Source organism: Meleagris gallopavo, chromosome 7, assembly GCF_905368555.1.
Source record: "Meleagris gallopavo chromosome 7, MGAL_WU_HG_1.1, whole genome shotgun sequence".
NCBI lineage: Eukaryota > Metazoa > Chordata > Aves > Galliformes > Phasianidae > Meleagris > Meleagris gallopavo.
Genome location: NC_139410.1, coordinates 11,825,183 through 11,840,070, shown reverse-complemented (window position 1 = coordinate 11,840,070; position 14,888 = coordinate 11,825,183). Strand labels below are relative to the sequence as shown.

General features: G+C 40.9%; 2 protein-coding genes across 20 annotated transcripts in view; one reads left to right on the top strand and one right to left on the bottom strand.

The window, feature by feature from the left end:
* The window catches only part of DYTN (dystrotelin), a 101,463-nt gene that overhangs the window by 60,481 nt on the left and 26,094 nt on the right, over nt 1-14,888 (bottom strand). Inside the window, exon 16 of one of the 19 annotated variants that reach the window (XR_014884511.1) lies at nt 13,871-14,099. The exons of 17 other annotated variants lie outside the window; for them this stretch is intronic. The gene's annotated coding sequence lies outside the window, so the exon portion shown is untranslated. The remainder of the gene's footprint in view (nt 1-13,870; nt 14,100-14,888) is intronic. One more of the 19 variants, XR_014884515.1, reaches the window with a different exon arrangement.
* FAM237A (family with sequence similarity 237 member A) lies at nt 8,522-13,334 on the top strand. Its single transcript, XM_003207483.5, is given in 3 exon segments — nt 8,522-8,932; nt 12,940-13,053; nt 13,056-13,334. Coding segments are annotated over 3 exon segments (546 nt in total). The 5' UTR covers nt 8,522-8,523; the 3' UTR covers nt 13,079-13,334.

Here is a 14,888-nt window from a genome sequence, read left to right as displayed (position 1 = left end):
AGTCTAGGCAGTTTTACAGATGGGGCTTAACAGCAATGAAAATATTGCTTTCAAAAGTTATAAGCAAGAACACCTAGATATAAGGTACATCAGGAAAGAAATTCCTGAACATTGGCATTTTGAAACAGCTAAGGTGCAGCCAACAAAGACGACTAATGATCTAATAACTTCCTGTAACTTCTCTTAAAATGACTGGAAAGATAATAGAGCCAAGGTTTTCTTGGTAGAGTTATTGTGGGGTAACAGAGCAAAAGACTAGGAAACAATCTAAATAGCTGGTAAAAAAAGTTTCCACTGGCAGCACTGCATCGCACTGGAACAAGTAACTAGTGAGACTGCTGAAATTTCACCTGTGGAGACCTTTAAAGCCTTGGCTAGAAAAAGCCACAACTCACAACCTGATGCTAATAACAGATGTGCTTCAACCCAAGTATCCACACCAGAAGCTATGGTACCCTGCCCTTCGTGAGGGCCATTTCATCAGAGAATTAGGTCCAAAGGATCAGTAGGAGCAGTGTGGGGTTGTCAAATGTGATGCCTGCAGTTTAATCCACCAGCTTGCACCACAGGAGAAACTGGGGTGTTGATTAGAAATGTGACTTCTAAGAGAATAGCTTAAAAACAGACATAACGGGTCCCAGCCCATGTCATTTGCTGCCAGAGAGCACAAACATATAATCTCAATGGATGCTCACAGGACACTTGCACTTAGAAGAATGACAAGGCTGTGCCCCCACTGTCCCTCAGTCTAGCCCTGCTAATGGCTTTAAATAATGACCTTGCAACACGGGGCAATGGGTAGGCAAAGTCCCCGGTGTGATCTGCCAGACTGTACAAAACTGAAAGAGTATTGCTGTATCCAGAGGACCCAACTGAGCAAAAAGAATGAGATTACTGTGAAATCAAAGATAAAATATAAGTCTGAGCAAAATGAGTTGGACATAAACAAAGAAACTCCACAAATAAGACCAGTACTGCGGTACACCCACCAGTAGTCAAGAGTCAACTTCAAATTATTCCAATAAAAATCCTAGGACGGGATAAAATTCACCCTGGGATTTTGGCTGCTGGCTTTAGCTCAAACAAGTCTCAGACTCAATTACAACAATGCCCTCCACAGCTTTAAAAAGGAAAATTTTCAGTAGCCACATTAACCATTTATCACAAGCAACTTGCTTGGCAGTTTGCTTTAGAGAGGTAGAATTAGATCTCACTTTATAACTGTCTGCAAGTACAGATACACGGCCTTCTCAACTTGATTACACATCATCTTCAGGTTTCTTTAGGCACTTCCTGCTTCATGTAATGCCGTAGGTATAATGGGACAAATATCTACAGAACTCAGCAGGACATTATAGATAGATAACGAATCTTTGTCATACTTGCATGCCCCAAACACATTACCTCTTGTTGCACACAGAGGTAACAATCAAGCAGAGCCAGCACAGTCCTCTGTAAATAATCTGTCCATGTGTGTATCATAGAATCATAGAATAGAATCATAGAATGGCTTGGGTTGGACGGGGCCCCAAGGATCATCAATTTCCAACCCTCTTGCCACAGGCAGGACCACCAACGTCCAGATCTAGGTCTAGACCAGGCTGCCCAGGCCACCGTTCAACCTGGTCTCTTAATAGATAGATAGGTAGGTAGGTAGGTAGGCAGGTAGGTAGATAGGTAGGTAGATAGGTAGATGGCAGGTATGTTTGTCCACCTTTTGAAAGCAGATACAGGAGAGGAAAAAAAAAAAAAAAAAAAGAGAGGCACTTGGCATTAAAAGCATAAGTACCATTCTTTGATACAACACTAGGACCAACACAGCCTATTTATCAAGTTACACAAGGGATATAGGTAGGCATAAGCAAATCATTTGATGAAGAATTTTTTTCATTTTTGCCCCTCTTTCCATTTATGGAATCTCAATCTCCTGTTAATAGGATATAGGCTTCTCACTATTTGACCTTCTAGCAGAAATTAATTGTTTGAAAGAGTCACACAACTTTTCAAACAAGTTCTGAATTCAGAGACTTTCACTTTCCTTTACTAGGCAGTAGTGAAACTCCATGTCCTGACTTGAAGCCCTCTAAATAACATTTTAAAAATTAATAAAAAATATCCACAAACAGACTTTGGACTGAGCATAAGTATTTCATTTCCAAGAAGCTCTTAGTTATTTTTGTCAGGGAGCCAATTTTTATCTCCTGCTTAAAAGAGAATTTGCAAAGGTATAAGTGGGAGTTAGATCCCCATTTTGCCTTTGAAGATTTTAAAAGAGAGCAGGGGGCAAAGAAGTCTCTTCTATGTACTAAAACCCAACAGATCTTGGAAGGGGGGAATCCCAAAGAATCACAAGTTTTTTATTTGCTGTCAACTAGGCTGGATTTCATTAAAAAGTTTGGATAATAAGGAACCCAGAGAAGCAAAAAATGAAATTTCAGCTAAAAGTATTTCTTACTTTCTCATCTAAGCAATGAGACACATTTAAGGCAACATCATCTTATAAAATTTAATATTAACTTTACACCTGACTGCTCACAGGAACCACAGGCAAGGGATGCAGTGCAAGTACCATCATACTTTGCTGCCTCTCAGACTCAGTGCTGAATGTAATTATTTAGAAATCTGTAAAAATGCTTACATTGCTCAAGCAACTGTAAGCCCTTGCTAAACCACACTGGAGGCTGGCAGGGAGCAAATGCAAGAAGGGAGAGGCACTGTACATAGCTGTTTATGCCCTTACTCCATTCTAAACAGATATCCATGAGATGCCATTCAACTATTCTTACTTCCTACTCCTACAGTCTGATCATTTTAGCTTATACTTATAAGTTAAACATGATTTCTGTAGTGTTGAAGGACCTGAAATCTCTCTCTCAGCTGTGCATTCAAGAAGAAACTCTTCTTGATAAAAGTCACCTTTTGCAAATGACTCTGGATATGATCTACAGACTATCTGAATTAAATTTATTCATAAGCTATGGAGATCCACTGAGGACACGAACGTTGGCTGTCAGGGGAATACATCCTGCAGTACAGAGAAATAAAGATTATTCATAGCCTAAAAAGAGCACAGAAAGCTTTACTGAGAGCTCATAGAAGGGTTTGCCATCTCATTCAATTCTACGTTTCTTCTCCACTAGAAGGTTGAGGTGATGAATCCAATTAACAAAAGCATCTTTCCCAGAAATAGAATGTGAGTGCTCTGGTTCAGAGGGAACAGAGCACAGTAGGCTCAGGAAGTATCTGTGGAGCCAAGTATTTCATCTGGAGCAGTATTCCCCTTGAGCAGTGACTCTCATTTCTCTGAGAACACCTAGTTCAGCACCCTTAAGCCTACCTGAAAAACTCTGAATGGAATGAAACTAATGTTGTTCTTGATCCAAAACTAGATAAAGTGCTCCCAAGAAGGGAACTCAATTAAATAAACTCATTTCTTAACAATGAATCCAGAAAGGTTCCAGCTTGGCAGAAATATATCAACTCTCAAGAAATATTCTGCATTTTCTTTTACAGTTGCAGCCTTTTTCTTTACACTCCACAGCAAAGAGTGCAGCCCTTAGAGTACTTCACCACAGATCTAGCAACAGCAAGTAAAAAACATTTCTATAGCATCTTAGTCCTATGCTAGTCTGGCCTCCCATGCCCAGGCCAACAATAAACAAGAGCAGCCTCAGAACCCTTACTACTCTCGAGCTGCCTTCAAGTTGCATCACAACACCCACATCTTACAGCAAAGCTTTCTATTTTCTCTTAACCAGCTCAACCCTCACACACAAAGGCTAAGAGAAACATGCTTGTTACTCAATTCTTCCACTTGCTAAGGGGGCTCCAGAAAGCACAAAGGCCCAAAGTCAGCTCCTACAGAGCTGACTTTACAAATGCTTGAGGATCCCTTTATTCCCAGAACCTGAGAGAAAACAGACTACTGGAATAACCTGTGCTTGATAACAGTACAAAGCAGAAATATTGGAGTTCCATCATGGAATAAGAGACCTTCCCTCTTTTATCAGGTGTTACACTTTTTTTTCCCCCAACAACTCAGCAAATTATGAAGGAGGGCAATTCCTCCTTCATAAAAAAAGACTTTAAGAAGAACAATGTCTCCAATAACACACTGCTGCAATGGATCATGGGCAAAATAGGTTTTCCTCTTGTTGAAGAACTTTAGTAAGTAAGGATCTAGTACAACCCTTGTCACTCTCACTTTGGCAGTTTTCTGCATTTTCGTTCCTATGACTTTCCCTGCTATCCATTTTGCATGGTTGGTGACCCTGCACATAACAGGGGGTTGAAACTAGATGATCACTGTGGTCCTTTTCAACCCAGACCATTCTATGATTCTATGTCTCAAAGGCAAGGTATTGCACTTTGCTGCCTCTTGAAGTCTCTGTTAGCACTTGGTGCCTCCCATTTCCTCATTCCCAACTCAACACTTCTTGAAAAAAAATACATGGAACATTTGCAAATTTGCCAAAGTCCTACAAGATGGTTAACTATTGGTTCAGGTCAGATGTTTTCTCACTACTCAGAAATTCATTTTGCTTCTGTTAAAAAAGAATACTTTTTACACACCATTCACTCTCATATGGATTGAATGAGACTGAATAAGAAATAAAGCACCAGAAGAATAACCGTTTATTCTTATGGAGACACTGTAAAATTCTGAGTTAGGAAAAGAATGTGCTTCTCCGTTCATATGAACTAAATTCACAGAAATATGCAAATTGTAAATATACAGATAAGTAACAGAAAAAAATAATCACTGCTATAGGCCAACTTCTCAGCTGGTATAAAATAGCTGGCCTCACTGACTTCAAAGATAAACCTGATGCTACTGAGGCACAGGTCTTCATGGAGAAAGAATTATGGTTAAAAGCACCATGACAGAAAGGAGCTGCCAGTTAGTCTTGAAAAAAGTATTGCTTCCCAACTGGTATGGATTGGTGCAGCTGCACTGACTTCAGACAGCCAGCAGCATGCTACATAATTTGGCCTGTAGACAACACAGAGTTATGAAAAAGAACGATGTCACTCGCCCTATTTACTTCAAGTAGCTAGAACAAGTTATGTTGGACGCTAGTCAATAGCCTGATCCTGGAGCACACCAGCTATTTGTACTGTGTGGTTTATGCACATCATGGGACAGCTGCAGCGCACACACTGAACATGGGTAGGGTTACAACTTGCAGAGCTGAGCACAGTAGAAAGGGGATACAGCTGAGAACCTCACAGAGAGGAAGCGCAATAGCAGTGGACCACATTATTATTATTTTTATGTGGAAAAAAATGTAGCCTGAGCCCTGCCCTTTTGGAGAGCATGCAGCCTGGGTGGCTCTCATTTACATAGACTTGTGTGAATTGAGCTGCGACGAGCAGCTCAGCCTCGTGGCTGCAGTTAATTCCTTTACTGGGTTCTTTTCAGGATCTCCACCTGGGTGGAGCAGGACCTGCTGCTGAAATCCAGGTGGCAGATACCACTAGATGTGCCACAGAATCCTTCCCCAGAGAGAAGGATGGAGGACAGGAAGGGGACACCTCTGGCAGCCACGCACAGCAAAAAAGATGACTTGGTGGCTGAGCCTGGTCCAGACAATTGGAGCTCCAGCATGGGGACCTCCTTCTTACCCTCAGTACATCACTGCTGGGAGAGAGGACAAGGAAAGGGCTGCCGCTCGGGCAAGTACCGGCTCAGGGACCGTTCTTCACCGGCAACCCCCTCCGGCGGGGCAGACGAGCGGAGCACGCCTTATAGCAGCCCATTTTCTCGTGGGGGGGAAGGGGAGGGAGGGAAGAAGCGGCGAATGCCCAGGAACAGCGGCCAGGGCTCTGGGGGTGGGGGCTTTTCCCCGAGTCCTGACGTAGAAAGTAAGCCGGGATGCCCGCCCTGGCTTCTTAAGGAGCGCGGCGGCGGGCGCGGAAAGCGCCCTGCCCGGCCCGCCCTGCACGCCGGAGCTCCGAGGTAAGGGCTGCGGGCGGGGAGCGCGGGGCGGCCGGGCAGGGCTGGGGGAGCCCGCGGGCGGTCCCATCGCACTCTGATCCCTGCCACGGGCTGTGGCGTCTTTACGCTCGGGATCGGGTGAACGGTCCTAACCGGGAGCTCCAACCAGGGAAACGCTGATAACCAAGGAGATAATTAACTTTTTTTTTTTTTTCCTTTATTGTACGGCACTGTTCATTATGTGAGGCAGGATGGGGGGGTCAGTTAGGGAGAAGAAAAAAAGAGCCGCGAGTTGTAAACAGCACCCACACACGAAAGAAATTTATGGACAGACTGATCCTAAAAGTTGGAGTGCAGAATTCACCATGAGCATAGGTAAGGCATTAATGAAAATGCTATTTCCTGAGCACCTCCTCTCCAGCTCCTGGCTACCAAAATAAATGCCGAGGCTTGTAGAAGACTGGCTGACAGAAATGCTCCTCAAGTTCAGCCAGCACGCAAAGAGCAGCAGGGCTGGTACCGGCCCTGCTCAGTGCTGCCCACACCACGCCTCGAACGGCACAGCCTCCCAGTTCCCTGCCTACAGCAGCCCCTTTCGTTTTTTTGGGTTTTTTTTTTTTTTTTTTTTTTTTTTTTTTTTGCGCCTCTGATGAGCGCAGAGTCTCTTGTCTTGCCCAGCTCTGTAACTTAGAATGTTTGCAAAAGGGGATTAGGGGGAGGCGGGGAAGGCAAAGCAGCCAATGATATAGCCCCTGCCCAAATGACAGTTAATCAATTTTAGTATAACTCCTTAGTCTGAACTATTTGCTTAGGTTTCCCTCAGTTATTCTTAAGTTATGTTTCTTTCAAGTTTTTCTTAAAAAGAATCTTACTAAGCTAAGTTAGTTATGCCTCTCTAAAAAGTCAAGGTAAGCAGATATATGTGCATTACAAGGTGCACAGACACAGGTGCCTGCTGCCCATTGGAAGGGCTCTGATGCACACACTAGGAGGAATGAACTAGTGATTTACAGATGTCCTCAGATTTGCCTCTCAAAAAGCAATCCAAACCTGCCTTGAGCAGTAGGGTACAGGGGAATTACGCTTCTGGAGATCCTGGTAGCTGCACAAGGTTGGTGCTGTTACTAACGACTGTCCGAGCAGCATGGGAAGCGTGTTCTATCCCTCTTCATTAAATGCAAGTTTGAGATCCAAGGCTGTCGAGTCAACTTTTCTCACTAGATCCTAATTCAAACTGAATAGAGAATTTATTCTCCAACTGCTAACAATTAAATACCTCCAAAGTTCTCAGAACTTGACCATGGAAGCAGACTGGTTGCTAGAGAAGAGCATCACTGTCAGGACTAAAATCGCAGAAGAGCCCTTCAGACCTGCAATAATATACACTCAAAAAAAGCAGCTTAGCCTTCCCTGGTCTTGCACACAGGCTGTGGCCAGGCTACTTTCACACACACACAATCCCTCTGTCTGCACACATCTGCCTCTGACATCTTTCTTCGCAGAGTAGAAAGACACTGCTTTTGTTTTACATGAGCACTCATGGAAAAGTCGCTGATTAAGTTAAGCTGGTTAAAAGAGGTAGCTTCTCCTTTCTCCATTAAAAGCAAAAAAAAAAAAAAACCCTCAACCCCACACACAACCAGTTACCCTCTCTAAACGATCAAACCAAGACCACAACACAACACGTGCTGAGCTTTTGCTTTTAAACAGAGTTGTTTGTGCTAAAAACTCAGATGCTTGTTTCTACAAACAGGATGTTCTCCTCACACCATGATCTAAACTAAGAATAAACCCCAAACTTGTTCCACATCAGAAATAACACTAGCAACATGTTAGAAAATACACGACAGAAGCAGGTGCTATAAATGAAATCTGATGGAGACTACTGGGCCTTTCTGTCCCCAAAAGGTTATTGTGCTCCAGATTTCTCCCTCTGTAGGTGCTGCTTATGAAGTTTCAGGATGCGAAATGCTCAGTTATTATAGATCAATTATCATTGATATATAAGCATCTGTACATTTATATACATGAATATATACATGCTGTATGATACAGATGCTGTACTGTGTCTTTGCTATACCCTCTTTTCAGAATCATTCTGCATTTTAGCAGGTAAAACACTCCTGCTCAATGGATGATTTTGCAAACTCCCATTACTTCATTAGAACATGCTTTCAACAGTTTTCTGCCTGCACCTGCAGATCCCTGGGAGTCTGTAGACTATTCTAAAGGACTTGGAGAAAAGCAAGACTTTCAAAAGACAAAAATGAACAGATCTTTACTGGAAAAGTTTAAGGATCTGCAAATCTGCCAAAAACTTTCAATATGAAGAACTTAGAGATAAATGAGTTTATCACAGGGATCTGTTGTTAACAACTGTAACAGTTTTAACACATGCTTCTGAAGCACAGAATAATGCAATTCCACTGTATTTATACAAGAAAGCATATTTGGATTTTTAAAGAATGGATAAACTACTATCAACATCTAGTGCCTTCTGTGTAGTGTAAGGTACAGGGCTTTGTTCCTGAATCTAAGGGTGATAAGTTTAAGTTGTATTGGTTTTACTATGTTTCAGTGACACAATGGATTTTGGTAACAGAGGGAGAACCCGCTGCAACATGAGGCTCACCTACTCTCTGTTAGTCATGGGAATGTTCTGTGTGACACCATCCCTCTGCCATAGCCAGATTGACCCACTGACTCTTGGGCGAGCAGACCCTCAGTGCTGGGAATCATCCTCAGCTGTCTTACTGGAGATGAGGAAGCCTCGCATTTCTGACTCTGTCAGTGGCTTTTGGGACTTCATGATCTTCTTGAAATCATCAGAAAACTTGAAACACGGGGCTCTGTTCTGGGACCTGGCTCAGCTATTCTGGGATATCTATGTGGACTGTGTGCTCTCCAGAACCCACGGCCTAGGAAGAAGACAGCTTGCAGAAGCTCAACAGAGGATCACTACTCTACCTTCTCAGTTCACAGGGCGAAACCAAGGTTACTACTCCTTTAACCAAGGTTACTACTCCTTTAATATATCTCACAAGCAGTAAACAGTCCAGGAAAGGATGAAAATGCAGGCTTATATTGCTTGTGATAATAACAAAAAAAAAAAAAAAAAAAATTTCCTAATAACGTAGACTTAAGCTGTCATTAGAGTTTCATTTTATGAGAGTTGGGCAGAAAAGGCAGGAGTAGAAAATAAAACATTGGAGGATTCAAACAAAGACAGCTGCTCAGCAACTGAACAAAGATATTCTTCAACACCAGCAATTTAGTCAGTGTTGTGCCACAGACAGGCTAGTGCCATGTTCCTCATTCTGAGAAGTATGTTAGTCCAGGAACAGTCATAGTGGTGTTGCTGGGGAGAACAGCGCTCTTTCAGCAGAGGACTAAGGATACGTTTAATTGCCATTTAGTAGTCAACCACTACATGGTCATATTTCTAGGTAACTTGGTCCAAGATGTAATGGAAACAAACCTAGCACTCAGGTGCAAGCAGGCTTTCAGACACAGCTATAGATTCAGAAAGAAAGGGATCTATGACACTAAAGTGCTGCAATTCCTTATCACTAGGTTCCCTACCTGAGAGCAGAATCTACAGACTTAAAGAAAGAATCTCCATAGGCAGTAAGGCAAGAGCTAGTACTTCACAGTAAGATCCACAAAAGGTAGCATGTCACTTAGCTTCCTTGTTCCCAATGGAAAAATATAGCACAGCTTTTCCTAAATCTCATTTTTCTACAAGGCTTCAGTTCTAATCCTGCTACCAGTAGGTACATCTTTCCTGGAAAATATCATCTTTCAGAAAGGGACAGTGTTATGCTTTGAAAGGATTCAGATCCTTATCACCACTTCCTAAATCAATGTTTAAATTATTAGGATTTTGGGGCCAATGTCCATAGAATAACAAAGAACCTCTCTGGGCAGTTACCTATTAGGGTGTCTCTGAAGAAGAACGTGAAGTTAGCATTTTTTCTGTCCCAGTGACACTATACCACTGGACAGTAGTGCTCTTACCCACAAATCTTAATTATGTGTACGTGTGTATTGGAACATAGGACTCAAAAAGAAGAATCGAGAGGTCCTTACACCCATTACCTACAAAGAGTATTTTAGCCATTAACGTAGGAGATGGAAGCTGTGTTTGGATCAATCCGCTCAGACTGAAGAGGAACTTGTGCAGTGACAGTTACTAAACTGAATCAAACAAACATTATCTCACAAAAGAAACAAACTGCTGTCCCGGTAAGGCCAGTTCTTGCACTTCTGGGTATAAGTAGAATGTAGCTTTAGTACTGCTGCCTCACGTGTCTATTAAAAGCTGAGAGAACAATCAGGCGAAAGCAGCTGATGAATTTTGTCTTTTCCCCAGGATTGCAGCTTTGAATTTTGTTGCCTAAGTTCCCTGAGCCTTTTCTTTGCCACTTACTCCTCATATCATGCTTTGATTTTCCTAAATAAACAACTGTCTTCAAGACTAGTAGTCAAGATTAAGAGTAACAGCATGATATCTTTTGAAGTACGATTTTTTGTTTTGTGATTAATACCAACTTTTGTTTACTCTTATACAAAGGGATCTTAAGCTACTACTAAATATTCACACTTTAAAAGAAACACAAACTCCTCCCTCCCTCCCCTCTTCCTTCCCATTCTTTGACCACTTTGTTTTGTAAATCGCAACGAGCTGGCCTGGTTTCACTGCACAATTGATTATCACCAGTTGGAAGCAGGCACCTTATAACAGTGTCAATTAAATTTTTATTTCTTCGAGGAGCTAGCTAACCTCTCATTCACGATTCCCAGTTTCCTAACAAAGTCAGCTGCTTCAATCTTTGTAGCCCCTGACCCTTCTGCCTTGCTTAGTGAAAGCAGAAATCAACTGTTAATTGCAGAGATAAATCACACCCTAGAAAGTGATAAGAAATTGAATTACTACTTATTATGTAATGCAAAGATATGTACAAGCCTGTTTTCTTATCTCAAAGAGTAGCATTAACTGCATTTGAATGGCTTTGTATTCTCCATTCCACATCTACATAGGCAGGCATGAGTTGGTTTCAGTAGGCTAGTTTTAGAAGAGTCAACCAGTGCTGTTACTTCTACAACTGTTGATAACTTCTCTATTTGAAATTTTTTCATCTTAAGCTCTTAAGCATTTATAACAACTGCATTTTTAACTTTTTTTTTTTTGAATGGCAAACTGTCATAAACCAGAAATAATCTGTAAGTTACGTACACTATAGTTCTTCAAGCATAATGAACTAGAAAAAACAAGACAGATCTGGACTTGGCACAGAAATACTGGTGTTGAAGTATCATTATTGTCATCCTGACAGATTGCTGAACTAGAAGATAAATCCCATGAGATCATTCTGAAGATTGAGTAATACAGAACCAGAAAATGGCTTGGGCCAGAAGGGACTGTAAAGATCACCTAGTTCCAACTCTCAGTACCAGGAAGTAGCAAGAACTAAGCTTGTTAAAGAAAACCAACCAACCAAAAACCAACCAAACCTGTAAAGCCAAAGAAACTAAGAAAGTCTTTGGTAAAGCTTGCAAGTAGCAACGAACAGAACTATTCCGACACATCTAGGAAGCACCTCCACACTTCTTCAAACTTTGCCTTTTGGGAAAACAAGTCTGTCTGACTGTGTACTAAGACGCTGGTAGAAGTAGCTCAGTTTCAGGCTTACAGTTTTAAACACTGTTTTCTGTACCAGATCAGCCCTGCTTGGCTCCTGATTGTAGTTACCAATAGGTCTAGAGATACTCTAAACTCTACATAATCCACAAAAAACATAACTTAAATATAGCAATTTTGATTTTTGATATCTGACAAACTATCCCAGTTTTCTGAAACCCTACTTAAACTAACTGCATAAAAACTCCCTCGATAGCCTACAAAGAGGCACTAGCCACCTTTAAATTAAGCAGGGGAAAATCCTTTAGTTATCTGACCAACGTATCTTTAATCAACCATTTTCTTCCTTTCCCAAAACTCAAACACTACAAAAAAAAACAGGTTTCAAGAAATCACTTAATGCTTTACAACAGAGCAATTACAATTAAATACATCATAGTTACAACAACTTTCAATGAGCCAAAATAAAACCTTAAAAAAAACATACAAGGAAAATAAAGCTTTTGTACTTACGGTAAATCTTTATGAAGAGCTGCTGTACAAGACTCTCCTCAAGACACGTAGCACAATACCAGCACAAATAATTGAAGATTACAAATTAAAAAAATACTCTCTACTCTGCCTCTCTCCTCCTCACCCAGCAGTCTCTCTATTACCTCATCACTCAGCGTGACCACAGCTGTGCACACCTCCCTCACAGGTGCAAGTAACTAGGCTCAGATGAGCTCTTGCACATAGCCCAACTGCCAAGGATAAACAACTTCTTGTCCTAGTTCTGCTAGGGTGCTAAGGAGAGTAGTGAGGTAAAGACTGCTGTATTAAGTATTTGAAGTCTGGTAAGTAAATGCATGCTGTGTTAATCAGTTACTTTTTTAGAAGGCTAAGGTGTCAAAAATTAATACAAGCCACTCTATTGGCTCTTGGAGATTATTGCTAAGAAAATATTCCATAGTTCCTCAAGGAAATAACAAACTTGCTACTAAATAGCAAGAGAGATCTCATTCATTGTGCAGAAAGGTTAACAATAAGGTATTGAGTTTGTAAGATTGTGTGGACTCCAACACATAGCTCTAACCCTGCTAACTACAAGTAAAAAGGTTCTATAGGAAGGCTAAAATGGAAGGCCTGTGATGAAGGGAAAGACCAGAGTGGTTTGTCAGTGAAAGGCAACTTGCAAATGGAGAAATAAAACTATCACCAAAATGAGAGGTTTGGGGCCACAACATGTAGTTATTACTGAGAATATTGGGACAGCAACAGCTAAAGATGGAGGAAACATGAATGTGGGAAACTGAGCACTCAGCAGCTCTTTGTCATTTTGAAATTAATTACTGATATGTGTTTTAATATCACTTTTCAGGGATGTTCGCTTATATTCAGAGGTCACCAGTTCTGAGGAAGAAAGACTTGTTTGAAGATTTAATAAAAAACCACAAGCATAAGAGTAAATCTACGTTACTTGGAAGAATCATTGGAAGCTAGGGAAAAAGAGGAAATGACGCGCTTAATCCAAGATTCAACTTGTAGATTTTTTTTAAAACTATTTCTCTTCAATTTTTGCATTTTAAGTCTCACTGATGTTAATTTACAGGTGTACAAATGCCTATAACTAGTACTGTATCTGATTAACTTCTGGGTTGTTGCTTTGTTTTTGTGTTGTTTTTTTCTTAAGTGCCTATGAATTTAGTCTCCCTAATAAATGCATGATTTATAAGCAATTGCCGACTTCAATCTGAATGTATATCAGGCTTTTTGTAACGCATGTGACCTATTCAAACTATTTTCTTTGCCAAAAGTGCCAAAGCAGGAAAAAACTAGTCCTCTGATGAGACATTGACAAACAGGGCACGAAGTTGCCCGAAACCTCCCCCGTTGTCACTGCTGCACACACATACAAAACAGCCACTGCTGAAAGACATCATCCTACTAAAGAAAAGTAGTACTTTTTTTTTTTCTATTAAAAATATCTCCAAAGGACTTTGAAGTTTACCAGCAAAAAGTAAAATGAAAGACTTTAATAGGTGTCACCAGCTCCTCTCTTTGCTTATAGGACATTTTTATGGTATTTCCTTAGATTTCTAGTTAGACAAGTGCTTCATAAAATGTAACATATTCTCACAAAGTATTTAAACAAAGGAATTCTCATACATGACTTAAAATTGCTTCGCTTCTTTCTTTTAGCTTGCAAGCTGTTTGTAACCAAGTCAGTTTCCTCTGACCGTTACTGATAACTCTCAAAGGCAATTTGATGTTATAATAATAATAATATATTATATTATTGATTATTATACCATTAATGTACCGGATGTATGCAAATACAAAATCCAGCTTTCCAGGGTAGGTCTATTTAGTCGCTCAGTCAAAGCTTCTTTCCTTGAGCATATGGCAATATTTGTCTTTTCCTTCACAAAATATCCAAATCAAAACTCATTTGCAGAAGCATTGTAGGTGTTCAGCAACTTGTAGAAGTAGGTTCAAGTAGAAAAATGTGTAAATGAAATCTTGACATGGCTATTGGACCTGAAGAAAATAAATGTTATTCATTATCCCATTGGATGGAATCCTGATTTTACAAAAGCAGACAGCAAACCTCAAGAAGCCTCCCAAATTCAGTGGGATTGAATGCGTGCTTAAAGTTGAGCATTCAAAGAATCATGTAAATGTGCAACTGAGAAGTGATCATGACAGCAATGTGAGTACAGGAGCATGCCCCCACCTGCCCCTGCCTGCAGCTACTGCCTGAAAGAGTGCTCTGCTACCATGCGGGAGGGAGGCAAGGGTATTGTTACAACAGATCTGCTTGCTCTCTTTCTACTGTTGTTAATGATCTAAATTATATTAATGTATTTAGAAGCCCTGCTATGCACAGCTTTCTACTAACACAAGAGAGACCATCTTCATGCACAATCCCTACAGTTACCAAGACTAGCAACGAAGTACAGCTGGATGCCCAGCCAAGTATGACTGGAACTGTAGTAGAACAGATTCTGTTCTCATATGCTTTCAAGCTCTAGAAAACAACAACAACAAAAACAGAATGTAAACAGGTACTGTTAGACTCTGTTCCATAGCACCCTTTGGGAAGAGGCTAACACATCGAAATTTTATATGTTCCTTCTAAATAAGAGGATCTCTTAGAAAAGGGCTACTGGCAGCTTTTTCCTTCATTCAGACAGTAACAGAAATTGAGAAATACCACTGCTGGTCAAGCAGATGTTTAGCTTAAATAACAATACTGTTCTGCTTCAGCAAGTTCTTTTATTAACAGACTGTATCACCGTTTGGTCTTCAAAGAAATCGGCAGGGAAG